General features: G+C 40.3%; 3 protein-coding genes across 14 annotated transcripts; 1 reads left to right on the top strand and 2 right to left on the bottom strand.

The window, feature by feature from the left end:
* Positions 1 to 305: 305 nt before the first annotated feature.
* Positions 306 to 8,349, bottom strand: LOC121696016 (transmembrane protein 268). 9 transcript variants are annotated; one of them, XM_042077309.1, is made up of 10 exons: positions 8,235 to 8,349; positions 5,400 to 5,491; positions 4,773 to 4,979; positions 4,362 to 4,456; positions 3,861 to 3,968; positions 3,174 to 3,332; positions 2,426 to 2,536; positions 1,678 to 1,767; positions 1,119 to 1,337; positions 306 to 838 (listed from the first exon to the last, which is right to left on the bottom strand). In XM_042077309.1, exons 3-10 carry the CDS (start codon positions 4,891 to 4,893, stop codon positions 671 to 673), a joined length of 1,071 nt encoding a protein of 356 aa, XP_041933243.1. In that variant the 5' UTR covers positions 4,894 to 4,979; positions 5,400 to 5,491; positions 8,235 to 8,349; the 3' UTR covers positions 306 to 670. The 9 variants fall into 9 exon arrangements, with proteins under 9 accessions (XP_041933243.1, XP_041933239.1, XP_041933240.1 ...); XM_042077305.1 differs by having other exon boundaries at positions 4,773 to 4,914; positions 8,235 to 8,348; XM_042077306.1 differs by lacking the exon at positions 8,235 to 8,349 and adding an exon at positions 5,641 to 5,843.
* Positions 7,057 to 20,605, top strand: ptpn2b (protein tyrosine phosphatase non-receptor type 2b). Of its 4 annotated transcripts, none has more exons than XR_006026218.1 (11): positions 7,057 to 7,299; positions 8,650 to 8,740; positions 8,923 to 9,023; positions 9,849 to 9,947; positions 13,299 to 13,436; positions 14,517 to 14,726; positions 15,356 to 15,517; positions 15,723 to 15,925; positions 17,386 to 17,490; positions 18,090 to 18,222; positions 19,883 to 20,605. XR_006026218.1 is itself a non-coding variant. In XM_042077299.1 (11 exons), exons 1-10 carry the CDS (start codon positions 7,243 to 7,245, stop codon positions 18,112 to 18,114), a joined length of 1,191 nt encoding a protein of 396 aa, XP_041933233.1. In that variant the 5' UTR covers positions 7,057 to 7,242; the 3' UTR covers positions 18,115 to 18,156; positions 19,883 to 20,605. The 4 variants fall into 4 exon arrangements, 2 of the variants coding, with proteins under 2 accessions (XP_041933233.1, XP_041933234.1); XM_042077299.1 differs by having other exon boundaries at positions 18,090 to 18,156; XR_006026219.1 differs by lacking the exon at positions 7,057 to 7,299 and adding an exon at positions 8,242 to 8,260.
* psmg2 (proteasome (prosome, macropain) assembly chaperone 2) lies at positions 20,587 to 25,293 on the bottom strand. Its single transcript, XM_042077312.1, has 7 exons — positions 25,100 to 25,293; positions 24,808 to 24,979; positions 24,635 to 24,693; positions 24,422 to 24,540; positions 23,779 to 23,952; positions 23,234 to 23,354; positions 20,587 to 21,309 (listed from the first exon to the last, which is right to left on the bottom strand). Exons 1-7 carry the CDS (start codon positions 25,154 to 25,156, stop codon positions 21,229 to 21,231), a joined length of 783 nt encoding a protein of 260 aa, XP_041933246.1. The 5' UTR covers positions 25,157 to 25,293; the 3' UTR covers positions 20,587 to 21,228.
* Between the last annotated feature and the right edge of the window lie 1,694 nt (positions 25,294 to 26,987).

The raw sequence follows: 26,987 nt of genomic DNA, 5'->3' as shown, positions 1-26,987 counted from the left end.
AGATGGTCATTTAACCACCCAAAGAGACCCAGCATCTCTGTGATCGTTTACCTTGGTCTCCCACTGCAGCCCTGCTGCATCAGAATGTCACAGCGCTGATGCCCTGGCTGACCTATGCCATCAGTCCGGCTGTGCGCATTTGTGTTGCCATGCAGGCACCGTGTTTCTACGCGCCAACCCCCTCCATTACTCAGTGTAGGATGATTAACAGTCTTTAATGCCAAACCAATCATGCAAAGCATGCCAAAGTCATTCAGCAGCCTTAATTGTTTGCTTACCTCTGATGACTAATAATACAGCACACAAGAAGTCATTTCACATTTATTTCTGTCAGCTAAAAACTGACATTTTTTCTCATTCACATAAATCCATGCATCTTTGGCATACAAGCAACTGACAAAGTATATATTTTTAAAGAAAAGTTGAACTTTAATCATGACATTAAATCACATTCATCACATTATACTCATCAGTACCTTGACATTGTCAAGTAAAATAATTTCTAAAACTTTATGAGACATTCATGCCTAGTCTAACACTACATAGTGGATCACTGACCGCAACTGATGCTGGCCTGCTACAAATAAATATGAACTCTATTTATCTGTCAGTCAATAAAGCACTATTGGAACATATAGAATATGTGCATGAATGAGACTGAAATGCCCTTCTAATGTAAGACTTTCAGATTAACGTACTGGCAAAGACACAGAGCAGCAGTCGTACAGTGAGATCTTCTCCCATTAATTAGTCCTTGTGGGGCACTGGGGAGTCTGTGAGATACCAACAGTCTGATGTACACGGAACTATAGGTCAGTAAGAGCTGCCGGGCTATAGCCTGTAGAAAAAGAACAATGAGTTTTTTCCAAGAGGTGAATGAGTCAATAGTAAAATACTACACATGATAATAACTTGTGTTAGGACATTATGGACATTGCATCTGCAAATAACTTTTCAACACACAGTTACATTTGGCAACCATTTCAATTCCCATTTCCATTTAAAAGTATTAAAATGTTTAGTGTAAGCTGTGCTAGCATTATGTTTCAATGGCATACTAGACTTAAACTGTATTTTACTAATTTTCCAATAGCTTGTCAACAGCCTATTTTACATACCTGTGCCGGTAAGATAGGGTCTGGCACAAGACTGAGGTTTTTTGTGAGTTTTGTCTCCTCCCGCTGATTAGAGAGGGTACTGGCATTTCCGTCTTCATTCTCTTCCAACAATGGACGCTCCTCTTCAGGAACATCACGGTCCAGTGATATTGCATCAGGGTCATAGTGCATGACCTCTATTACCAATGTCAGCTTAGACATTCTTTTCTTTAGCTTTTTCTGAAAGTGGTTGAAATGCATACATTTTGGAAAGGGCTGTTACCATGAGCTTGTACCCCAGCTAATTTGTTAATTTAATTCTGCTATTTATTAGTTTGATTGATTAAAATATCATACAATAATTTACTGGGAATACTAGACTGAAACTGTATTCCTCAACTTTAATAAAGCTTAGTTTGTTAACAAGGCTGAGGATTCCTCATAATTCATAATGTCTATTTTAGGGGTTTGATCATCTTTGCATTGATGCCTTTTCAACAAAGAGTAAGGCTGCCAAATGATGTGGAAGTTTATACAGATCAATACTACTGTAGTATACAACACAAATCAATACATATACCTGCAGCTCATTCCTGACAAAACTCGTATCCTCAAGGGCTTGAGTGAGGCCGGCCAAGCACGGTGTCAAATCCCAGTAGACACAGAAGAGCTGAGACAGACCGACAGGATAGAAATGCAGTGAGGGGAGTATAGGGACAGGCACCAACAGGTAACATTTGCAACACAAATCCCTTGTAAACCACCATAGACTGAGATCTTGTTAAAGTTCCTGCAAATGACACAAAATAGCATAAACCTTCATGTCAGACTGAGAACAGAAAAAGGGTTTGTTTAGAAAAGCTTTTCTGCCTTAGCAGTGGACGCATTTCCTATTAGTTTTTTTTTTCTTGTAGGCCTAGTTAACACATTAACACTATTTGTATGTGTAAAATGTACTGTGCAATTGAACTGTAATATGAAAAAACAATTATGAATGTACAGAAAATAAAATGAATAACTTGAAGTGAATACATTCAGTGGTGGTTAAAAACGCTAACGTATGCAAGCTCTTAGAAGTGAAAATAGCTGAAAAAGAGGTCACTGGTGTTCACTTGAATTCTTTTTAAACAACAGGGCTGGAGCTTTGAAGATCATACGATAGGAAATGTAGCGTCTAGGTGGATCCAGACAGATTTCCCTGATAGTTTTCCCATTCCAATCCAGTACATGGTTGACAATCTAGCACAGGTATGCCTGCAGGCAGTGTTAGCAACTGTCTTTTCCAGGGGGCTATTAAATAAATCAACATAGTGCAAAAAGACCATTACCTGCAGTGTCCCTGTACAGTGATGTACCCAGTCTGCCACCCCTATCAGCAGAGAGTGTCTAATCAGCCTTTCATTCACCTGGATCAGCCGGATGTCTGTGTTGATGTTGATCTGTCGAGAGCCATTTTGGGTCAAGAGTTGAATGTGTACTGTTTGTGTGGACATTTGGGCTTTGTTAGACATGCGGGACTCATTAGACCCACTGCAGCTTATTAGTGATATCAACTAATAGCATTTACAAATAAAAGCATATACATATATACATATCCAAAATATATATCAATGGCAATTAAATAAATTCAATTTCATTTGTATAGACTAGCACAATGTTGAATCATGTCATCATCATCTTCATTGGCATCATCAGGTCCTCTCCTCTGGCCATCTATGTCTGCTTCATTGCTCTACTCACAATTGGACCCACTATAAGCTGTGGCTAGCTCAGCAGTGCTAGCATAGTGGTTAAGGAGTTGGGCTAGCATGCAGTAGCCTAAAAAAATTGTGGGTTCAATTCCTGGCTTTCACCGCTGTGCCCTTGAGCAAGGCAGTTGCTCTGGGGACAATGTAGTCCCTTGTAATATAGTTGTAAGTTACTTTGGATGAAAACTGTCTGCTAAATGATAATGTAAATGTAAGCGTTTCTACAACCATTACCACGATTGGCTGTCCCCATCTAGTACCCTCACTTGAACTTTTCAGCTCAACAGCAGAAATCTAGTCTACAGGTCATGTATTTACACTGATGTACCTCTTTGCTGCTGTGGTGGAGAATAAGGAGAATGGCTGTGGTGAAGATGATGGACGCCAGGCTGACACAGAGGCAAAGAACCCAAAAATCTGTGGTGGCCTCCACCAGGTAAAGATGCACAGTAGAGTAGAAAGCACACCACAGCACTACATACAGCACCTGGCAGGGAGACACAAAGGAGAGCTTTACAGGAATCACCTGCCACTTTTGCTTTTCTGTCAGCAATTAGGATCCGGCCCGCAGTTGTTCAGTAACAAAAGAAAGAGAAAGATATGAAAATTGGAAGAGGTGGACCTATGCAAAATCTGGAATAATACATTTTAAGTGAGATATATATATATATATATATATATATATGTGTGTGTGTGTGTGTGTATGTGACCTAGGCTATCAGTGCAAGCTAGTGGTGTTGATCTTTGGCAGCTTGGGGCATGTCCACAATCTTGTTTTCAGTGGGTTAAGGCTGGCAGGGCTCTCCAGCAGAAAAATAAAACAGCTAGCAAAGTTTTGCTCCATATCTGCAGCTATAGGCAGCCTTGCAGTATGGCGCAGGAGATGTTTTTTGTACCCCTGAATATCATTGAGTGACAAAGCCCTATCTTATCTCTTGAAATATTTGAATCCTGTCTATTGTAATATGATTTGTGGATTTAAATAAAGAATTAATATGTGCGTGTGTGTTATTACTGGGCCTAGGATGAAGTTGAAGAGGTTGGAGTTGAAAAAGAGGAATCTGCGAACAAATGGAGTGCCCAGAGCTATCTGAAGAGGTGCCTCAAAGTCTTGTGTAGGGATCTGTAAAGAAATCAAAAGAGGATTTGTCTAGTCAAACAGTGTCCCATGGGCAAGCACAAACAAGGCATAAATACAACTTAATAATCTATTAGTATACACTGAACATTATCTGCATACACTCAGAATTGCATTAATGCAATATCTTCAAGTATTTTGACTGTTTTTCATGATAAGGATACATTACTCATGACACAGCATGAACTCGGAAGATTTTGAAACAAAGATTTCATTCAAGGAAGTGGTATTTCTACACAACTGACAAAGGAACTGTTTGTTTTTATCAACTTGTTTTGTATCAGATTTTTCATCTTTAAGCAAATAGGGGAGGGAAATAAGAGGGAAATGAGAGAGAAAGAGAGAGAGAGAGTTGACTTGAATGGGATTTACAATAACCTTAAAGCCCTCTTGCTCCAGTACACCTCGACAGAGTGGAAGGTCAAACCTTGGGCTGAACACAGAGGAACTGGGAACAGCCAACACACGCTGGCCTATAAACATATAAATGAATAAAGAAATACATAATTTCTATCATTCATATTTATTTAACTGGACCTCTGAAGTGCTATATAAGAGAGAGAAGCATGAAAAATAAGAAAATGACAGGAGAGAAATTTAAGAAGATGCCAAAGCCAAATGAAAGATGAAAGGTCAGTAGCATCTACAAGAAATCTCACACATTTTGTGGCGTGATAATCAGACAGTTAATGTTCAACATATGACATGTCCTGATAAGGCGAGGCACAAGTTTCACACATCAAAGCAGTGAGCCAGCCAGATGTGAAGTGTAAGATACCAACTTCATACCATTAGTCCATTTAGGTGCTGTACTGTTCCCTGCTGGTGATCTAGCGGCCTGAAGGTGCGATTCTGTATCATTGGCAGCACCAGCTGAATGATCTTGTGTCAGTTTGAGTCTGTCTTCCATATTTACTGCATGTTATGGTCTCTGGAGAAGAACGAAAAAGCACATTGACTTTTTCCATAGGTGTGCTTCATCTAGAAATCATCTACCTGGAAGAAGAAGTAGGATGTCATGTGAAACAAATTAAGCAGTGCTTGATAGGATCAGAATGCAGTTTAATTCCAAGCACCAACGTAGTTGACATTCATGAAAAGAAAAACATCACGGCTCACAGTACTTCCCTTTCTCAAGTGAGCTTTTTCACTTCCACAGTCAGTGTTAATGAAGTGCTTATTAAAGACTAGCGTTTGGCACAAGTGGCAATGCTATTACAGTAGGCTTAGCTATTTTTTGGTTATAGTCTTGCACAACCCTGTATTTGAGTTTCTAATTTCTATATCAAAAGAAATGTAAACAGGAAATAAGTTTCTAAAAAAGGTTATCTTTCCCCAAAGACTCCTGTGTTTTAGATTCTACCCTACACATAATTAAACTCAGATGGATAGAAATGAACTAAATAGAACACATACTTATGCAGATGAGCCGATAGTTCCACAGCAGAAGCCATCACATGCGCAGTATTCACAACGATACACATATTCTGGTCCAAAAGCTTGACATTCTGAAGAAAATAATGAAGAGATGCTGCAATTACATATCCCATCTGAGAGAATACAGTATATACCTTTAGTTTCCAGTCTGTCCCTGTGTTCTGTCAAACTTACACACTTAGGCAAGTGCACACACACAGAGAGACACAAACACACTTACTGCTTGCCTGCAAATGAGCTGAGGACATTTTATTGGCGAGGTGAAAAAGCAGTATGTCACTGTGATGACAGCTTAGTCTCCTCCCTTCCACTTGTCTGACAGTTTCTTTTTCTTCCTCCGCCCTCTAAAAGGACTTCAACTTCTTGAATTATAGAGATGAAATAACTTGGTAATCCTTAAAAATATCTATTCATTTGATACCGTTCTATTTATTCAGGCACACACAGACTGCATTCTCTCTTGGCAGTTTACTTCCTGTTGAGAACTACATAAGACGCCTCACTTGAGCACTCTTAAGTTTCTTCCCCATGCTTTAGTTCCTGTTCTCTCTACTCTCTTTTAGTTCCTTTCCTCGTTCTATTTTCTCAGTATCCCTTTCTCTGTCTCACTCTGTCTGTGAGCAAGCATGTGACTTGGATCAGCTGGGCCCCATGACTAAAAGAATTCCCATAGTATTTCTCAGCCTCATGGGGAGTGTGCATGTGGTCACTCACACCAATGGAGGTCTTATTCTCACAGGAAATCTATCAAGTTTCATTAGTTCATATCATGACTTAATGAATGCTACACCCCGCGTGAGGACATAGAGATAGGCCTACATAGAGATAGAGATACATTTAGATAGGCCTACATAGAAAGCAGCCAGATGAAATCCTACTTCATCAGCACAAGACCAATGATTTTGGTTTTGTTTCTGAAAAGCACTGAAAATGCAGACATACAGAGATATGCAGTCAATACATTTCCATGAACCTGCTCTGTGAGATTCCTTTCTCAGTGGCCTCCTTGGTGAAATAAGTCAAGAGGATTTCTCACCTCTGGGCTCTTTCATTTTATTAGTCTCTCTATTTGCTGTATCTCTACCTCACACACATCCACACAAACATAGGCTACACTACTCACAAAAAGCCAGGGATATTTGGCTTCCGGGTGAAATTTCAGGATGAACCTAAAATCCACTATAACCTTTACAGATGAACTTAATGTGACCTTTTCTAAACTTTTGAATGTGCATGTCCAACAGTTCAATGTTTCAGTACTTTCTGTACTGAAAACTTAAAATTTCACCCAAAAGCCAGATATCCCTAACTTTTTGTGAGTAATGTATGTCAGCACACACACACACACACACACTTCACTGCCTTAAAATAATGTATAATGGTGTGTTCATGTTTATGTCCAAGGGTCAAATTCACAGCTTAAACTAGGCTACTGAATAATGATTTAAGCATAGGCTACTTGAATCACCACATAAACGGACACAATAAAATATTCTAATAGACTAGGCCTGGCTGCCTGTGAAATGCTTTCCCTTATCTGTGGGCCTACACGTAATATATTATCTCGTACAACTTTGAATATCTTTGCTCTCATGTTTTTTAAATGAAGGACTGTTCTTATGCGCATGCGTTTACTAGTCCTCCTAAGCTAGCAAAGTAGTAGATGTCTGTCAACTGCAGGCAGGGCGAGTACTAGTCCCAGGTAGCTAAATTCACCAACAGTTCGAGGATGTCTGGGTATGACTAATGACAGAAAACAGAGAATTATATTAGCTGTTTAGCTGGATTTTACTTCTTACATATTGGAATAACCCATAGTAAAATGGACCACAATTGTGCGGACATAGATTCTGAGGGCCGGTGGCAGAACCTATATCTTGTAAGTTAAGTTTATGCCATATACTAACATGCTAGCAGCTAGCTAGTCTGCAAGCTCATGTCATTTTGTGCATTATAGCAGCCAGCTGGCCATCCAAGTTAACGTTAGCTCTCTGGCTAGCAGTGTAGTTCGCAGCTTCTGTGTTTGTTTGACTGCAGAACAGAAAGGCGTTGACTGTGACCCTTTACACATATCATTCCGAATGTCCCCGTATTTAACTTTGCGCACTAATTTGCAACCATATGTTATCGAAAACGCTTATATTAGTCACAAACCTTCCTATCGATAGCATCATAGCTAGCTGGTATCAATGCTAGCTAACTTGGTACACTATTCATTGAAATGCGTAGGTTACGTGACAAGCTATGTTTAGACAAATCAATGTAATAATTAATGAAGGGCTAACGTTATAATATTTGCGGTTTATTGATATATGATGTCTGTGAATAAATGACATCAAAAACGCGTTGAATGCCAACACCTTACATGAAGCAGTTTGCAATCGGCAAATGTCCCCATCACCAACGTTAGCTATCCTTACCTAGCTAAACAACTCTTGACTTGCTAGCCGAGGATAATTGAATTAACATTAAACGACGTTGTCTTTTTTGCTAGTAAATAAATAAAGATGGGCCGCTAATAATCAGTAAAACCTTGCTGTTGCTAATAAACAATTAACCTGCACAGGTGTTTACAAGGGCTTCCAAAAAGAGCCTAGGCTGGTGACAGAAGGGAACTTGACGTTCCCTTAACTGAACTATCCTAGCGACAGCTAATGTTAAGTTGACGTTAGCACGCTAGCTAATTTAAGTCAACTTCAGTTTCTTTTAAAGTTAACTCACTGAAAAACTTGCGCCTCGTATGAACTGAAATAACAAATCCTAACCATTTTATGATCACGACATTCGAGTTAACGTTAGCTGGCTATTTCTTACAGTTAAACAATTAGCCTCAGAGTAAGGTATGTCTTGCTGGTCATGCTTCCAGTACGTTTCTATTTTAAGAAACAACTAGCGTTAACGTTTTCTCGCCCTTCTGATCATGTATGTTGATCACGCTAACGTTAACGTTTCTGGTAGTGGCGATAATTTGTCTGCTCGCGCAGCATGGTCAGTGGATTGCTGTAACGTTATATTTATGGCTATATAAGCTGTACTTTCTTGTAGAGTTTTGTCGATCTATCTTCAGGAAGTTGTAGCTAGCGAGTTAACTCGCATGCTTGTTGTTTATTTAGACATGCTACTGCGGGTCTGTCAATGCTTAACCATGCCTGCCAGAAATAACAGTTAACCTTAGACTTTTGGTTATCTTAACGCGCGTGTATGCTTTTGTGTGCTGTATGATTTCTAGGAAATACGCAACCAGTCCGACGAATGTCCTTACAAAGTGGCAAAATATCCAGAAAACAGGAATCGCAATCGATACAGAGATGTCAGCCCATGTAAGTTTGAAATTAGCCGTTCTCCTTTTAAACTCTGAAACACAGAATATTTGATTGTCACTTGATAGGAGGTTTTTCAATGACCACCTTGTCTATTTGAACTATTTAAGTATTGTATCCTGTCACAACCACCACTGATTGAATATAGTTTTCTTGTTTCTTTTCATTCTTCACTGTTTTAGTTGATCACAGTCGAGTCAAACTAGAAAACACAGACAATGATTACATTAATGCCAGTTTAGTGATGATGGAGGAAGCCCAACGAAGTTACATCTTAACTCAGGTGAGTTGAGACTATTATCATGTCTAATTGGGAGATCTGCATGACCATTTGAGCTGACTGACCTCTATGCTTAAAGAGCTCATCATATTGAGCCTTTTTTTTGTTTTTGGTTCGTGTAAAATTAATAGTTGTTTGAGTTGTTGTTGATTAACCTTATCAAATAAATACCCTTTAAGTCTTGATTCTGCTTTTGAGAAAAGGCCCACAGTTCCTGGGGTCAAATGCTACTGGAAAGTCAGATGTTGGTTAGTGTGGGAGGACCGTGACGAGGCCTTCATGTAGCCAGGGACATTCCCACACTGACCACTGCAATGGCTCAGCATTAGAATAGCTGTATGGTATGCATGTACATGGTAGACAGACATGTTTTTCTGATGTTGAATTCTGCACTGTGCATGTTTGGCCATTTATAGTGCATGTGGGCTCCTTACCACTGCTTTTGTACAGAGAATTAATATAGGACAGTGCTGTTCATTGTAATGTAGCGCACATTGCACTGTGTAAGGTGTACCTAGGGCATCAGCTCAGACACAGTTATCATTTCCTTTGGTGTCAATGTGTTGGTCTGTTTTCCTGTCTGTCTGTTTTTGTGAGTGCATTCATGTGTCTGCCAGGGTTGGAGAAAAAATGGCAGTTGTCATGGCAAGGCCAAAATATGTGCCTTTTAATGTATTTGGGTAACTGATTAACGACACAGATTAACCAAACACCACCATATTTACACAATCTGAATATAACACTATATGACTCTCGAAAATGTCTTGGAAACATACAACAACATTTTGATTGTGCGTATGTGTTTGTATCCATGTACTCACCACTCAGGGTCCACTGCGGGACACGTGTGGCCACTTCTGGCTGATGATCTGGGAGCAGAAGACCAAAGCCATCGTCATGCTAAACCGTGTCATTGAGAAGGGATCGGTGTGTACACTCTTTCTATTATGCTGTACTTCATGATGAGAAGTCTATCACGGCAGGGTAGGCTAACAGAGAAAGACAAGTAAACACTAGAAAGGCACACTATATTCTCCTGTGCAATCCAGGTGGCTATCATAGTCTAGTATGTACACCTTACAGTGAGTTTGAAATGGGTGAAAACTAATTCTGTGTAACACTATGATATTAATGTGCACAATTACATTATTTAGTATTGTTTAGTTATCATCTTTGATTGTCCATCATATGCTCAAGTGCTTCAGGAGAAGAAAACATTTCAGTTGCCGGTTGTTGTATCTTCACATGCAAAAGGGAGTGACCGTCAATTAAATATACAGGGGTTTTATTTTGTGTGCGTCTAATTACTATTCATTGTTGATGTCTCTATTTGTAATGTGGCCCGACCCATTCTCAACCACTGTTGAGCCCTCTGGGTTATTGTGGGCCTAATTCAATGAAACACTGCTGAAGGAAGGTGCCTGCTTGATGACCCCAGTGAAATGATTGGTATATTATTATGCCCCCCCTCCCTCCTGCTGTGTTGGTTCTTTGGTTAGGCATTCAGGCTACTTGTAGCACTGAGAAGCTGTCATTTTAGATTGGCTTGGTTGTTGATTGGCCTCTTTGGCAGTGCATATTGTACCACAAATGAGTGAAGGTACAACATGCCGCACGTTTTCGACTGCTAGAAGCCAGTTATGCATTGTTGCTAATTTTCGTGTCATGTGAAATAGGCTTGTTTGTTTATTGCCTACAGTGGGAATTCCCCCACCTATAGTATAAGGTCACACGTTCAATTCACCACCATATTAATTCATTAAAGCGGTCACTTACTGAAATAGTCCACCGTATGGCTTCCCAGTCTTTGATTAACAGGTTGCTTTGGACATTAGGTTGATAACCACAGCTTGGATGTGGGAAAGTAATTACGTGCAGTATGTTCCTTGTGGTGTTGCTGTTGCCTTGTATGCCAGTTCTTCAATTGTATAGATCTCTAAATGTGTGTTAAGGGCATTCTATACTTTTACACAACACCAGTTTGTAGGCTAGTTTCACACTATTAACAGCAAAGAGCCGATCAGTAAAGTTGCATTGGTTTCACTTTTGCATCGTCAGCACATCTGAAACTAAATATTATTTTCCCAGAATCTTTGGTTAGAACTAAGAAGTCGTCCTGCTGAATCAAAGCTGTTGGTTTCATCCAATAAACCGCTAAACAGCAGTGATGTATTGCTTTTTTACTGCAGTGATACAACAGTTTGTTGGTCACTTGTAGGCATTCCTGATTGGAATGTTTTGTTGTTAACCCTGACAACACTTAAGAGTCAGCCCATTGCTACCAAAGATCCTCGACTTCTTCTCCGCTTTAGCCCACTCTGTTGCTACTGTAGAACACATCCTTCCTCAGATCTAATTGTGATGCAGCTCCTGTATGATGTTCCTATGGTGAACTAACTACACTTGGATAGATGATGGAAGTGTGTTAGAAATGACACTTAAATCTCTTCCCAGCCCAGTCAGGTTTCATGTTGCCATTTCTTGTTTATTCTTCATGTTACCGTTCAAGGGCGTAGGTTTGGTCTGAGGCTTTGGTGGAGACACTACCCCCCCCCCCCCCCCCCCCCCAAAAAAAAATAATATATTATGCGTGCCTGACTAACTTTGTATGATGCATTACCTACTGATGCATATGCAGTAAAACATTTAGTCAAAACACCATGTCAAATGTACCTGTAGCCCTGAATCTCCCCTATCTGAGCAACAACCTGGCCGGGGTTCCTCTGTCACTTTATAAATAAAATATTGATGTCATGAGCAGTGACATAGCACGACTCAAATCTCGAAGAAGACCAGTAGTATTCACTAGGTCTATAACAAGCCTATAACTAGCTAACACTAAAAAAACACCATGTCCTTATTCAAGTTCACCTGCTGCTGTGACCCTGCCACACCAACGCTGTCTGATAAAGGGAGCGGCTGGGTTGCTTTTTCTGTCATCTGTTTTGCATTCATGTTCTATCTTCAGCACGTCAAGCCCAAATAAATGCATTTGTTTTCACTGACATCCTCGTGCCATTTTCATTCATTTTAGCAAACATTGCATTGCTGGTTAAACGCATGCATTTCCTTTCCTTAGTAACCATTATCATAGTACACAAACCTGCTAGCGCAATATAGCTGAACTAGCTGGTATTTGGTTGATTCCAACGTCCATTTAATAGGCTATACACATATAGCACTGTCAACTAAATGTGTAGCCTACCAAAAAACACATTTTCTGGCATTCATAACTAGTGCATAATGTTATGACTTAGGGCTACACTTTGTTTCATAACTAGTGCATAATGTTATGACTTAGGGCTACACTTTGTTTCATAACTAGTGCATAGTGTTATGACTTAGGGCTACACTTTGTTTCTTGAAATAACTCCTGATGTCCTCCACCTTTCTTTTCATGCCCAACATCCTCGAATCGACAGCCAAGCAAAGATTATAGAGCTAAGATTTTTGCAGCCAAGTGTGCCAAAAACTTCTAATCGACAGCATTATAGTCTACAGGGAGCTAAGCCTTTTGGGTGGTGGTACTGAAGTGGGAAATGATTTAACCTTTTGTGTACCGCATGAGGCGCTTTTTTCCCGTTTCAACCTGAATATTGGTGGGGACATTTCAGTCATTATTTGATATTGGTGTGGACACGTCCTTCGGACCCCACGTAAATCTACGCCCATGTTACCGTTGGGTTATTATGAAAGTGAAACGAATGTTACCTCTATGAACATGAATGATAATCATAAACCTATGTTTCGTTTTCAACTAGGTGAGCTTAACACATATGTTGCAGTAGAAACCTTTGTGGAATTAAGCAGTTATCTTTTCCAAATCATCATTGTTAGTTCTTAGAACGTTGGATTCCTGGATACATGCATGTGTATGCATCCCTTACCATAGCAGACAGTACTGCGCTTAATCATGTATTTTCCCCTTTTTTGGCTTATAAGGATTTTTTTGGCTTATAAGGAAGTTATTTGAAAGTAAACACTCCCATTCTCATAAGCACAACCACAGCTTTTCAGCTGACTCAATATAACAATGCAAGTCTTTGACTGTACGGGACGCATGAGGTTTTCTGTAGGGTAGCAGTCATAAGAAACTCTACTGAAGAGCTTCTCATAGTAGTGGCTGGCTGAGGAGGCAGATAGAGTGAGTGAATGAATGAGCTGTGTTGGCTGTGTGAGCTGTTTTGTAAGAGCATGTGGGATGTCAGCAGCTCCAGACTGTATGGGCTCTGTGTGTCTTGACTTCCCTCATGTCTTCTCTCCACTCTACCCTCACAGGAGAAATGTGCTCAGTACTGGCCCACTCCGGAGAAGCACGACATGACCTTTAGGGATACACTCTTCAAGGTGACGCTTGTGTCCGAAGATGTCAAGTCCTACTACACCACCAGAGTTTTGGAGTTGCAAAATATCACTGTAAGAATTTTTGTCTGTTGCCTCAGTGTTTGCACAGTATTAGTGTTTGCCTATTTACCATGTTTCATACACTCCATGCAACGCTGATTTCGGTCTTTGCTTTTACCTTACCGAAAGAGATACACATTATCCCCCTGCTGCCTGCAGCCTACCTCCAAAACGTTAAAGCTGCTGTCAGATTATGTTCGGAGAACACAAGTTACCTACTGTGTATCAACAATACTCAATAACAGTTTATGCGATGTGTTAATCACAAAATTTCTTCTCTAACAGTTTGACAACAGCTAGTTCTAGAGTAGGCTATTCAACTAGTCCGCTTTCTTGCGAGACTCAGTGGTTGCGCAGTGTGCACCCGCTTCCATATTTGGGTTTTGGGTTGCCAGGTTTTATGGTTGCCAGGTTTAGGACAAAAGAGTTTAAATTGAAAGTAATTAATCGTGTATGTGTAGGGTGTATTTCATACACAATCTGGCAACCTTGGGAATGTCAGACTAACAGTAAAAATGAAGGGATCCGTGATTTTAAAATAACGTTTGGTCATGCAAATTACGGGAGATTTCCGGGAGCAAAAACAAAACGGGAGGGGCCTGGGAGATGACCTTGAAATCCGGGAGAAACCCAGGTAAAATGAGCGTGATGGCAGGTGTGCAGTATACACTTGTTGTTTCTGCTAAACCTCCATTTATACAAATGCCCTCAAAAGATGATCACAAGGAATGCAGAACAAGCTTACAAACACTCTACAGCCCTAACAGCACTAACAGATATGTAGAAGCAAACAGTGTCGGATTTAGGTCACAGCAAATATTTCTTAAGTCTGATCATGTCTGCACTTGTTACAAAGGTGAGTCCGTGTGACATTTTTGAGAGTGCAACAACTAAAAGAATCGAGGGTGGGAAAAATATGAAAACATTGAAATTGAACAACAATATTTTACAGGTGTCAGTTTTTGGACCTTAACATTATGTAGACAAACTTTGAGCAAAATCACTTTTCTGAGACTTTCCAGTAACCATTTTGTTCACTCCCTCATTCTTGTACTGTGCACCGTTTGTGTTGTGCCCTGTGTGTTGCTGCAGACGGGGGAGATGAGGCAGCTTTATCACTTTCATTACACCACCTGGCCAGACTTTGGTGTCCCAGATTCTCCCGCTTCCTTCCTCAATTTCCTGTTCAAGGTGCGCGAGTCAGGCTCTCTGGGGCCAGACCATGGGCCTGCGGTGGTTCACTGTAGTGCGGGTATTGGTCGATCTGGAACCTTCTCCCTGGTAGACACCTGCTTGGTTCTTGTAAGTGACTCTTCTGAAACTCCACATCTGTCAGCCATATATACACATGTGCACATGAACCTCATTCATTTTAGCATGTTTTTCTTTCCCATTGTTCATTAGTTTAATTACGCAGCATTTGTTTAACACAGATATGGATTACACCTAGTCCAGACTAAAAGCTTTATTTTCAGTGGGAAATATTTTTTTCTTTTCTTTCTTCACTTTTCTCGGCTAAATCCATGTCTGGCAAACCATTAGCTGGGGCACTGGGCAAGCTATATATTTTTATTATTATTATTATTCGTTTTTTTTTTTTCTAGTCAGCACTCACACATTTATGATGGCATTATTCCACATCAGCATTATATTGGAAAACTAAAGGTTGATTAAGTTTGGATGCATATCCAATAATAATTAAAGGCACAATCCGTGATTGAAATCCATTACACAATACAGTATAGTCATTGGTAAATAAAGAATGAATAGCACACAACGAGTAAGTCATGCCAAAAAAATACCATTTGTTTTTTGTAATACTGTATATCCTCCTGGAAGGTTTTATGTGGCACTGCATATCATGATGGAATGCCATTCCTTTAGTCTCCAAAGTTTTGTTAATGTTGTTTTGACCTGAAACTCTCTCACAGATGGAGAGGCGGAAGGACTCCACATCAGTGGACATCAAGAAAATTCTCCTGGACATGAGACGGTACCGTATGGGCCTGATTCAGACGGCCGACCAGCTTCGCTTCTCCTACATGGCTGTAAAGGAGGGAGCCAAATGCATCATGGGAGACTCGTCAGTGCAGGTACACCAACATCACAAGCAGCAGTTCCAGCTCAGTTCAGCTTCAGCACTCCCATGTGGTCATATGATAGAAGTGATCGTGGTCATGTATGGTCAGTACTCACATGTGGTCAAATGATAGAAATGATCATGGTCATGTATGGACAGTTTTCACTTGTGGTCAAATGATAGAAGTGATCATGGCATTCACATTCATGTCTTTGTAGAAACGGTGGAAAGAGCTCTCCAGAGAGGACCATGAGCCTACATCTGACTCCCCACCTCCGGGACAAGCCTCTAACACCCCTTCAGACAAATCCAACGGCTGTCAGCTGTCCCGTCTGGAGGAGCGGGCCGATGGGGAGACGGGCAAGCGGTCGGGGACGGACTCTCCCAGCAAGGAACAGGAATCCGATGGAGCCTTGGGAAAGTGAGTGAGCTTTATGAGACAGGAGGGAGTGAGAGAGTGAGGAGCAGGGACACCTTGAGAATAGGATGGACTGAATAGGCTTGTGACTTCCAGAAATAAGTAGTCACCTCTTATTGAAGTACTTCAGGGCTCTACAGTGCGCCCATTTCACTCGCACATGCAAGTAAAAATGATGGCGTGCGAGTGCAAAAAAATATTAAGGCGCACTGGTGCGAATGACTTCTAACCATGTCAATGTTTGTCTACAAAATACACCGCAACATCGAGAAACATTACTGGTGCAAACCATAGAATCACGTCGCGAATGCAGCATAAAAACTACACCTCCCATCAACGTTAGCAGTTTCGCGTTGTGATTCGCTAGTAGTCGCTTCTATCAAATCCAAGAGCGCGCAGAAAAAGCGCAAAGTTAGACTAGCCAGCCAAGATGCAAAGATTGAAGAAATTAGTTCTTCTATCCACCGAAGTCATCGGATATAGGAGGAACAGGATGAGATTCTGAGAATACAGTGAGAGAAGAAAAGGTAACCTAACATGCCTTTTAGCCCAGTTGACGTATTGGCTGCAATATGCAAAATATAGCTGTAGCGAACAGGCACAAAAGTAGCCTCCCATAATACTCCCATTTTATTCAAAGGTAGAACGCTACTGACAACTCCAGGCTTCCACGCATGCTTGTTTGTTTACACCGAATACAAGCTGAAGTGCAAAACGAAAGTAGGTCTAACGTTTGCCTCCTGCCCCCATCAATGCAGATATTTCAAATAAAAAATAAAAGTATATTTGGATTAGCTACAGATGGATTCATAAATAAATTAGCCTACATTTTGCAGGATACTTGATATACAGGCTAAATGCAAATATGGCAATGTATTATATTATTTTACATTAACAAAATGTAGGAAAATGGAACAGACTGAAAATAAAATAGGCACTGATCTTTAAAATCCTGTGTCCTGTAGCCTAAATGTTGTCAGTTATTCTTAATATTCGCAATTGGTGCACTGGCATGTTTAACTGTTAGCTGCAGTGTAATGTTAGATTATGTGTAAGTTAAGTACAGAACTGACTGTGCGCCCAAATTTTTGTCTGTGCTCCTAAATTTTTTAACTTGGGCGCACAAGTGCTCCTGGAAAAAATGGTTAGTGTAGAGCCCTGTACTTCAATAACCACTAACCACTTCGTGGAGGTGAAAGACGAGGCCGGAACGAGAGAGACGTGTTTCAGAGATTTCGTTTGATTTGGCATTTAGCTACCAAATAAATTAAACCACAACAATCATGTTTATGTAATTTGGTTCTATGGTGTGAAGGCAAACAGGGACATGTTATAAGAAGCAGATTAGAATAGACCTCTGTTATGAGCGCAAGACAAAAAGCACCGTGGTGCCCTGGGTACTGTAGCTTTTAGGCCGCATGTGTAGACTCATCTGAGGAGCCGGTTTGCTTGCTGTGTTCCAGTGGGCGAAAGCGACACCGGGACGAGAGGCTGTCCAACTCCACGCAGAAGACGCCGCAGAAGCAGACAAAGCCCCGACTAGGAGATTCAGAGAAGAAGAGGAAAAGGTGATGCTGCTGTTGTCTTGGGGGGCATCTTATTTTGAGTTTGTTTTGATCTTGTTTTAGTTTTATTCTATGTGAAGACTATCCTTAAATGTGACTCACAAACTCCATTTTCATTGTCTTTGTTTTTCCTGTCCAAAAAATAAAAATGCTTTAACATCTACAATGATGCAATTCTGATGGCAATATAGCATTTCCCATATATCTGTGGATCTTACATCTCTGTGTGTTTTCTTTTCATGTACATTTGTGTTTTCTGCATTATGCAAGGAAATATGATGCCTGAAAAAGAAACAAGACCCTGAATGGACAAGAAATTGAGGAAATGCATTGTGCCTTCAAAATTACATCACTGTGAATCTAGAACATTTTAATTGTTTTCAAGAAAAGCATCATACGACACATTTACTGTAACTGCTGTACCAGCTGTCAGATTAAGAAGTCTTATGTCAAGATCAATTTTAAGATTGCAGATTTTTCAACAGCATCCTGTATTATGAAAGTGGATGATATTTTTGAGGGCAAGGCTCCTTTCGTCAATGTGCCTTTGATCTTGAGATTCTGGCTCTTGCAAACCTCTGCCTTGTTGTTCCTCCAAACAGTTTGGCCTGCATTTGCTGTACATGACACAAAGAGACAGGGGGAGGTCCTGTTGGGTGCCATTTAACGGTAGCGTCTTGAAGATTATTTATGAGAAGCAATCGGCCCTAGTTTTTGCCTGGGCCACCCAGAGCTGTACGTGAGCGAAAGGTTGTTGGCGTGTGGTTTGTGTGTTCTCCTCGTGCCGTGGCCATGTGTTGCTTCTGTGTGTGTTAGGCCTTGGGCTGTTGTACGTTGCGTTGGCAGTAGGGGTGTAATGATACGGAAGCTATTCTTTCCAGCTCTCTTTGGTCCTGATTCCAATTGATTTTTATAAAATCGTCATAAAATGTGTACCAAAAATGTTCATATACCTATTATTCTACAAATGACAATAAGGTTAACAAAAACAAGTTTTTTTGCATTCATTGATATCTGATTATATGTTTCTGTTAGAAATTCCCTGAGAACCTCAAGTTTTGAACCCACAACTCTTTATGTGGACAGTGCCTATTTTTAGTTTGCAGTAACACCGTGAATGGAACTTTAATTTTGGATGGACACAACTAATGAAAGTTTTGAAGATGCAATAATGGTCATCCTGCCATTAAAAAACCTTTGGAAAATTTAGATAAACCTATCAAATCAAATTCAACATTTAATTTAGATCTCTAATTTGGATGCAAATTTAAATTAGAACAATATGTAAAATCCAAACTGTTGCTGTAATCTCCATCATTATTTGGCCCCACGTTCTAGTCTAGCCAAGGGATGTCCTCTACCTTGTTGCCGATCATGTAAGAGTGAGATCTAGATTGATACTAAATGTACATTTCTCATTCACTGAGCCTACATGCATTTCCAACTCACCAATTTCAAGCAGGAGTGTTTTATAATTGTTTTATTTTTTTTTTTCCTGCAGCCTTTCCTGTATAAGCTTCACACCTTCCAACAGTGTGAGAGCATGTTTAATTAGTTTCGACATATGTTTTTGCTCCTAGAATATTTCCTTATTATTTTAATTCAGAGCTGTTTCAAAATCATTCCACCCCTAGTTGGCAGCATGGTGTGTGTTTTCTGTCTTCAGATGTTTGGTCGTCCTCTCTGCTGGAGAATAGGGATTTAGAGATGGTCTGTCACTGGTGTAAGTCATAGCTGTAGGTTTAGCACTGGTCATTGGGGCCTTCCTGCTCTGATGCATTTGTCTCTTGCCCTTATGGTGCACACTGAAGAAATGAGAGCGCTCTTCATGTCCTCACTGGACTATGATGATGGTGCGATTTCCATTAGTTGTTGGCGTGATGGTCGTTTCACCACAACTGTGTGTAGAACTGGTCCATGTCCGGTGTTGCTGCTAACTATGCGGAGCCGCCCCTCAGAACAGCTGAGGGGACTCTTTCCAGGATTGTGATTGAGACGCAGCACATTAATGCTTGTGTGTGTGTGTGTGTATCTGGTATTCAGCTAATGATGTAGAGGGCCATGTTTCAGTTCAGCTCTTGGCCCCTTCCCTGCATGCATTTAGGTTGCTCAATGCTCCAGATCAGCTAAGTGCATCTGATTCAGCACATCAAGGATTTTATGGTACAATTTTTTTTTTTTCTGCAAGTTTAGATTTTTGTGATGTATCCAGAGCAGACACCTAAAACATGCAGTTAGGAATTGTATACATTCAATGAGCTGCATTCAATGTCACGGCCATTCTCATTCTGCGACTAACATTCTTTGGACCCTCTTGGCCTATTTCTTTATCACTGTTTAGAAATGCCATGACTCAGTCAGTTTGAATTTAGAGCTGTATGTGTGCTTCTGACAGGGCAAGAACCAGTGATGCCTGACTCCATGGCAACACCAGCAGGGATCTGTAGTCCTTGTCTTCATCTTCCTCCTCTCCAGCACCTCAAACTCCATCCACATGCCTCCCCACAAGAACTGTTTACAACAGAAATGTGGACGTACCTTTGGAGCAGCAGCGTTGGGACATGAACACACCAGCACGGTCATCACAGTTGGATTGCTTTGGGTTGTTTTTACAATGTCATTCAGTTGAGTTTTTTTCTTTTTTTTCTCTTAACTTGCTTTTTTTGTTACATTGGAGAGAAAAACAGCAAAACAACTGAACTAGGCCAATGTATTGACAGCTCCTTATGCTTTTGATATATAAATATATATATACATATGTACTTGTATTTTTAGACGGCCTTTTCAAAGGCAAGATGAAATGTTCTATTTTTTATAAGAAATTACTTGAAATTTCCTATCATGTCCAGGGTCTGTAAACTCAGCCCATATGAGACATTACCCAGTCTTGCATCAGGAATGCTTTCATTTGTGTACATTGTGTTTTTACACTTTTAAAAGTACACTAAGTATTTTAAATTGTACAAAAATAATGGGGAAACATTGTTATTTGCTTGAAAAACAAATTGTGTCCATGATCAGTTGCCCTTTGAATGAAATTTGAATGAAGTTTAACATTTCATTATTTGAGACTATAACCAACAAATAAAACTGACACCCTTTAGTTTCGAAACACAAAGCGTTCTTGTTTCTTAAGCATTCTTGTTTCTTTACACAACTTTGACTTCTGACAATTTGCAGTGCCCTATAACTAGTGCCTTTCTTCAAAACTGATATTCCTGAACACCTTCCTGCCACACTGCAAAGTGACAATGCAATAAGATGTCCAGCTTCACCTCAATTCAATTCATAGCAGTGATTTGTCTCCACTCTTTCTACAGAGGGCTTGCTACAACAGGTGAGGAATGGGTTTATATTACAACACAATACAACAAGCCCTGATGGAAAGCCATGGGGCATCCAGCCAGCAGGGTCTCTGTCTGCAGATTAGCGTAGGCAGTCTTCCAGAAACCTGGGAAATGCTCAAGAAACTGATACGTTTCCCAGAATAATCAAAAGCCACACAGAACACCAGGCTCCGCCCACCCCCTTTCTGTTACTCTGAGGGCTTTCTCAGTTCCACGGCTTGGGTAAATTGAAAAGGGAATTCACTGTGAATGTCTTCATGTCTAAACACTGTGGTCCTCCAGCTTTTCCAGAGGACCGGATGAGGGTCTGGTGAAGTGATCAAGACCTAAGGGAGGGATGGGCATATCTATCTTTGCATATCAGGTACAGAGGTGTCCTTTTTCCAGTTCAGACTTAGAATATTGCAGGAGGAATGCCGCCGCCGAACAGCAGTTTCCAGGATGGGGGAATGTTCCACTGAGGTGAGCCCTGGGCCTGGAAGAGACAGATCATACTACTTCACCCTTCCAATCCACCAGCACCAATTCTGTTGTTGGTTATTATTACACAAGACACTTTTCTCCTAATATATTAGATATTAATACTAAAGTAATGCCTAGAGTTGGGAAGCAACACTACACCATACATACATTTGGTTTAAGGAAAGTATCGTAAACGTGCTAATTACCAACCATTTCGTTCGAAAATTCTAAAACAACGTTTTTTAATACTTCAAAATAACATTTGCTAAATTAACCTTACATTTTTCAGTAGCCAGGAGTGTAGATTTGAACAAAATCTAGTTTGGTTCTTACCGGGGCTTTTACTGCCTGAAATATCCAATTTTGTTTACCACGCTCGGAGTTTAGTGCTGGGCTGGTGGGTGCTTATTCCCAACCTTTCTCACAGCACATCAACGGTAAGCCCAAGAATTCTCGTCAGCAATTCAAAATTCCACTGGAGCTCCAAGCAGATTTGTACAACTTACAACACTGTTTACAGCTCTTCGAGTCATGATAAAATGTAATTTTTGGTACATAGCTAATTGAGATAAACGTATGGTGTGGGTGCTTGCGTTTCTTTAGGAATCCACCATCTTGGTTTGTATAGAAATGAATATTAAGTGACACATACACGTAAGAGGTTGGACATACATGACGGTTGGTAATATGTCACATTCTTATAATGTTTTCTATTAAATTTATTCAAACACCTAAAGTAACATTGGCATTAGAAGGTTAAACAGTGGACAATGTGTCGACAAGTTGATGATGTTCATGATATTTTCATGTAGTGTCAAGAAGCGCTTTATTCTACCATGCAGTAATGAGACATTGGAAGATTTAACACCCCAGTTAATGTTCCAATTGATCCCACAAGCTGATTTAGTATATGACATTGTCCTGTTATGTTTAGTGCTTCAGTCTATGCAGCGCAGTAATGGGGGACACTGTGTGATATGTTTCCCAGCGCTTCTGCTCTCTGAACTGTAAGGAGTCCTAATGTTTCTATACTGATCAAACTCCTGATCATGTGAACTGTTGATTAATTACCCTACCACATGATGGTATGACCTCATGGTGGGCCCATTGTCACATATTGCTGCTACAACAACTTTTGATTATATCTCTAACCTTTGCCTTTTTCACAGGAGAAATTAACTAGGAAGCAGGAAATGTAATTAATGTGTACATTGTCATGTCTTGATTAATGCACTCTCACTACAACAATGGTCTCAAGTCTCATCAAAGTACTTCTCATGTGACCCAAAGTCAGCTGACCTCCAATCATGTGATCCATTTCAATGTAACCAACCACAAACTGGGTAAACTATTTAAGTGAGGTGGGGGGCGCCGTGGGGGCTAAATCAGTGAAAGTGTAGGCATGCTACCAGCAGAACTGGCCATCGTATTGTACTGTGGTGGGCCACTGATTTTATTAGTAGTCTGGAATTAGACAGCTAACCTTAGCACACCCTGAACCCTCTGTAGCTTCGGTAAGATGTTCTGTCCAGATGAGCATAGTGGTCCAGGCCAGCACTATAGCCTCTGACCGACTTTCACACTAGGATCATTACTCAAGTGAAGGCGCCTCCCGAATTAATCGGCCGAGGAGGGCCTCGCACACTATTCTTGGGGAAGATGCGTCTAATTAAATAGCTAGAAGGCATTCTTGTAACAGCATTGTGGGTAGGCCCACATCGGCCTACTATGGATAGTAATATTACTTTGACTGAAACTTCTCCATATCTAGCGGGGTCAGAATCATTAGGTTAACAGGGGTTCTATAATCAATTGTTATTTCCAACAGCGCGCGGACAGCTTCACGATTTCCTTCGACCACTCCCAGTTCCCCCATTGGTCCTGACGAGTGACATCTTACAGAACTAACTGAATGCATCTGGTTCAGAAATACTTACAGATTTGCTGAGCAGGTGGAGCCAGTCGTTTAGATAATTTCCCAAGGCAAAGGCATCAGGGATGTTGTCTCCCTCCGAGCAGAACATCAACACCACTGCCATGGGGATGTCTTCATTGCAGCTAAATACAGAGAGACAGTAGCACAGCATTCACATTTCAAGTCCATCAATGTCAAAACTTCCTATTCCCAACCAGTGTAGAGCATTTCATTATTCAGTAATAATGGTATTAGCCTTTTCCCATCATTAAATAGCTCCTCCATATAGATAATACTGATTAAAAAAAGAATGAAGGGCTTACAGTAGATTTCAGACAAACATTTGGAGTATTGCTCCTTCGCATGACCATTTAGGTTTGAATTTAAGTATGTTGTAAAAACTAAAATTTGCTAAATGCCATTCTAGATACACTAAAGTAAAATAACCAACAAAAGTTCAGTTCTACAAAGGATATTTTGTCACGTTAGATATCTGCATCTACAATGATTCTCAGTACTTGTTGAACTTGTTTCTGCTACAGTAACTGATCTGCAATCAGATCCTACCAGTCAGTGTAGAGACCCTTGGTGATGCCCCCTCCAGGGATGAAGAGTCTCTGTTCAGAGTCACTGATGCCTGGGAAGGCACACACCTTCTCCATCTCCCTCCACTCCAGCTCTTTAATCCTCGGCCCTGCCTCTTGCTGTAGTGCTGGACTGAGCAGGTATCGCAGAGGGGTGCTGAAGAAGCAGGGAAATGCGAACCGAACCACATTAACAACATTAATACATCATATTATGCAAACCAGTGACCAGCTGTGTACTCTATAGGTCACACAAGCTCCAGCTGAAGTTGACATTTCAGTTGTTATCTGGTCCTGTGTACATCCTCTATCCAAAGAGTTTCCACAGTTATCATTAGCCACAATCTATCCAGCTTAAGCAACCTAAATAAGAATATGAGTCAAGTTGCACTGACTGAAAAAATAAATTGTGGCTAGCTTCTTAAAAGCACTCTAACACCAATTCAGACCTCATAATATTAGATGCGGAGATGCCAATATTAATGATGTAAATGATGTTAACAGGACAAACACACAAATCCAATTTCAAAGGGTAGAATCTAGATATGCAGTTTCAGTAATATGAAAAGCAAGGGATGCAACTGTCTTTAGATATTTAATAACTAAATTGTGATAGATGTACTTACCCCTCAAGCTGTTGGTCATCCCTTTGGTATGCATGGCTACTTGACAGCAGAACGGTTTTGCTGAATCCACTTGATTTTATCCAAGAAACAATGCTTTTCCGAAACTGCTTGATCTTTGTCTACAAGATAAACAACAACCAGAGAAGGTGTAATGGCCGAACTGAGACAAATTAGCTGAATTACACTGATATAAAATAATGTAGACATGCGAACCTGAAGGATGGGAGCCCTTATCTGCAGCACGGTGAGTTTCAAATCTTTAGAACAATATACTGGAGGAAGAGAAAACAGTGATGATATGAAAAGATTGAAGAAATTACAGCACCAGGCTCTTCACTCACTTTCAAATGCAATTACATTTTTTTTTTTTTTCAGGAAAATGCTACCTTCTGCATTGGTGCTCAAATCGTTAGCGTTTTCTGCCGAAGTCGCGTATGGGTTGTTCCCTACCATCGGGATAAGGCCGTCGGTGTGAAAATAACCTATCTTTTGCAACTGTAGCGTCGATATGATGAGGTCTGCCGCAAGCTGCCCAACATTTCCAACTGATATCGCTGGCTGTTTAAACAAACAAACAAAAACAATTTTAAAACAATGCATGACACAAAGCCTTGGATGTCAGTTTTGCCCATGACAACCTGGAAGTGGCAATGATAAAGCAAAATAAAATATACAAACCAGTATCAAAGTGTAGCTTTTAAAGGAAGGCCGTGTTTCGTCAATCGGCACAAACATTTTCAGCTAGTCCTCTATAAGCGACTAACTTTTTGGAGAATAAACACTTGCGATAGCTATTAACCAATATGTAAAAGTAAGGTGGTAAAAGCGTGATTTTTGCTTTCACTTCAAAACCGTTCAAAACTTGAGGTCCTAGGTCCTTCGTTTAGAATACGTAATGTGTATTGCTTTGGATATGCCTGAAAGAAAATATCGACACAAATTCTAAGCGTGTAGAAGTGTAGAGTTAAATAATACGACACATTTTTTTAAAAAGGAAAGTTATTTATTGCATAACGTTACATCCCCTCCTGATTTGGTTAACTAAATAATTTATTTATTTGAACACTGTGCAGTTCTCGGCCGACCTGTTTGTGTAGCGCTGCAAAGATTATATATGTGTAAGAGATAAGTAACTGTCAACAGCAACAGTATCGGCTCTAATATCTAGCCGCACACATGGTTTAAAAGATTTAGCAGGTTTAGAAATTATTTATCGCCCACCTTGACAAAAAAACAACAACATCTCCTTTGGGTTTTTATTATCTATAGAGTGAAGGTGTTCTCCTAATCAACTGGAATTTGCCAGTCATTCAATGAAAGAAGTGATATTGCAATTAAATGACTGCATTGTCTCTATAGGGCCCGACCTCCCATGGGCTTAAACTGCACAAACTACAAATAGATGATGCTGGCTCAGTGAATGTTGTCTTACCATCAAGCATGAGTCACTTTCTTTTCTTTTACTAACTTTGAAATGTTTCTCAAGTGAAACCACTCTTAGACCTTGCAGACACACAGCATACCTGTGTCTTCATTTCATCTGCCTTGAGTAGGCCTATTGTCGTAAAAATCTTTTCACAAGCTCACAATATTACCCTATTTTGACTCCATACTATTGCCCTGTTTTCTAAGTTGAGTGGTAAGTCAGTTCTAAGTCAGTCGATTGATTGATTTTGGCCTCAAAATGCCGCAGAGAGGTGTCTGACTTGATCTGTGGTCTCTGCACACATCTATTTGAGCCTACCGGCAGGCCCCACTGCCCCCTAATGACATAATGACCTTTCATTATTGACGGTCAGTTTAAAAATACAGATTTCCTCATATATCTTGATGATAGTTAAAAAGGGCCAATGTATTTTTTATATTTCTCACAGAAACTTAGAGATCTTAAATGTAAAATCTTTGTCTACTCAATGAAAGGCAGGGCCGGCTCTAGGAAGGGGCTAGGGTGGGCTTTTGGGTTTTGCATATTTTGCTACTATAGAGTCTAAGGAACAAGATTTTTTTGTCTTCAAATTTTCACGATCCATTTTCACACTTAGATGACATCATCATATATATAATGCATAATTAAGACTGGGACTACTATCACTTGGGGGTCAAATGCGAGAAAACACTGGTAAAGAGGGTATTTTGCCTAATTTTGGGTGCTGATTCTGAATATCATATTTACTTGGCTGATTTTTTAGTTTTAAACCTGCTAATCTAGCCTAGAAATCTAGACGCACCCTAGCGGCAGCAAATTAAAGGTCACATTCACTGAGAAACCGTTTAATACTTGTTACTTTTGAAATACTATAGCTCATTCCAAGTTGCATATGCATGCTGCACGTGAAAATGATCTTCTACCCCCATTGCCCGCATTAGCCAATGAAAGAAAATACACGGAAAAACAAGCGAATCAGAAAGAGCCCTTCCCAATGACGCCGAAGGGAAACTGACTATTCATGGCCTCGCCCACCTTGGCTTGTGACCGCCTACAGGAAGACTGGAAGATTTTGCGGCTAGGGGATTGTCTCTCTGCAGCTAGTAGGAGCTAACAGCAAGTTGCCAACATGGCGGAAAA

The sequence above is a fragment of the Alosa sapidissima genome, chromosome 21 (assembly GCF_018492685.1).
Source record: "Alosa sapidissima isolate fAloSap1 chromosome 21, fAloSap1.pri, whole genome shotgun sequence".
NCBI classification, from domain to species: domain Eukaryota; kingdom Metazoa; phylum Chordata; class Actinopteri; order Clupeiformes; family Clupeidae; genus Alosa; species Alosa sapidissima.
Note: the sequence above shows the minus strand (reverse complement) of the source record. Positions and strands in the feature narration are given on the sequence as shown.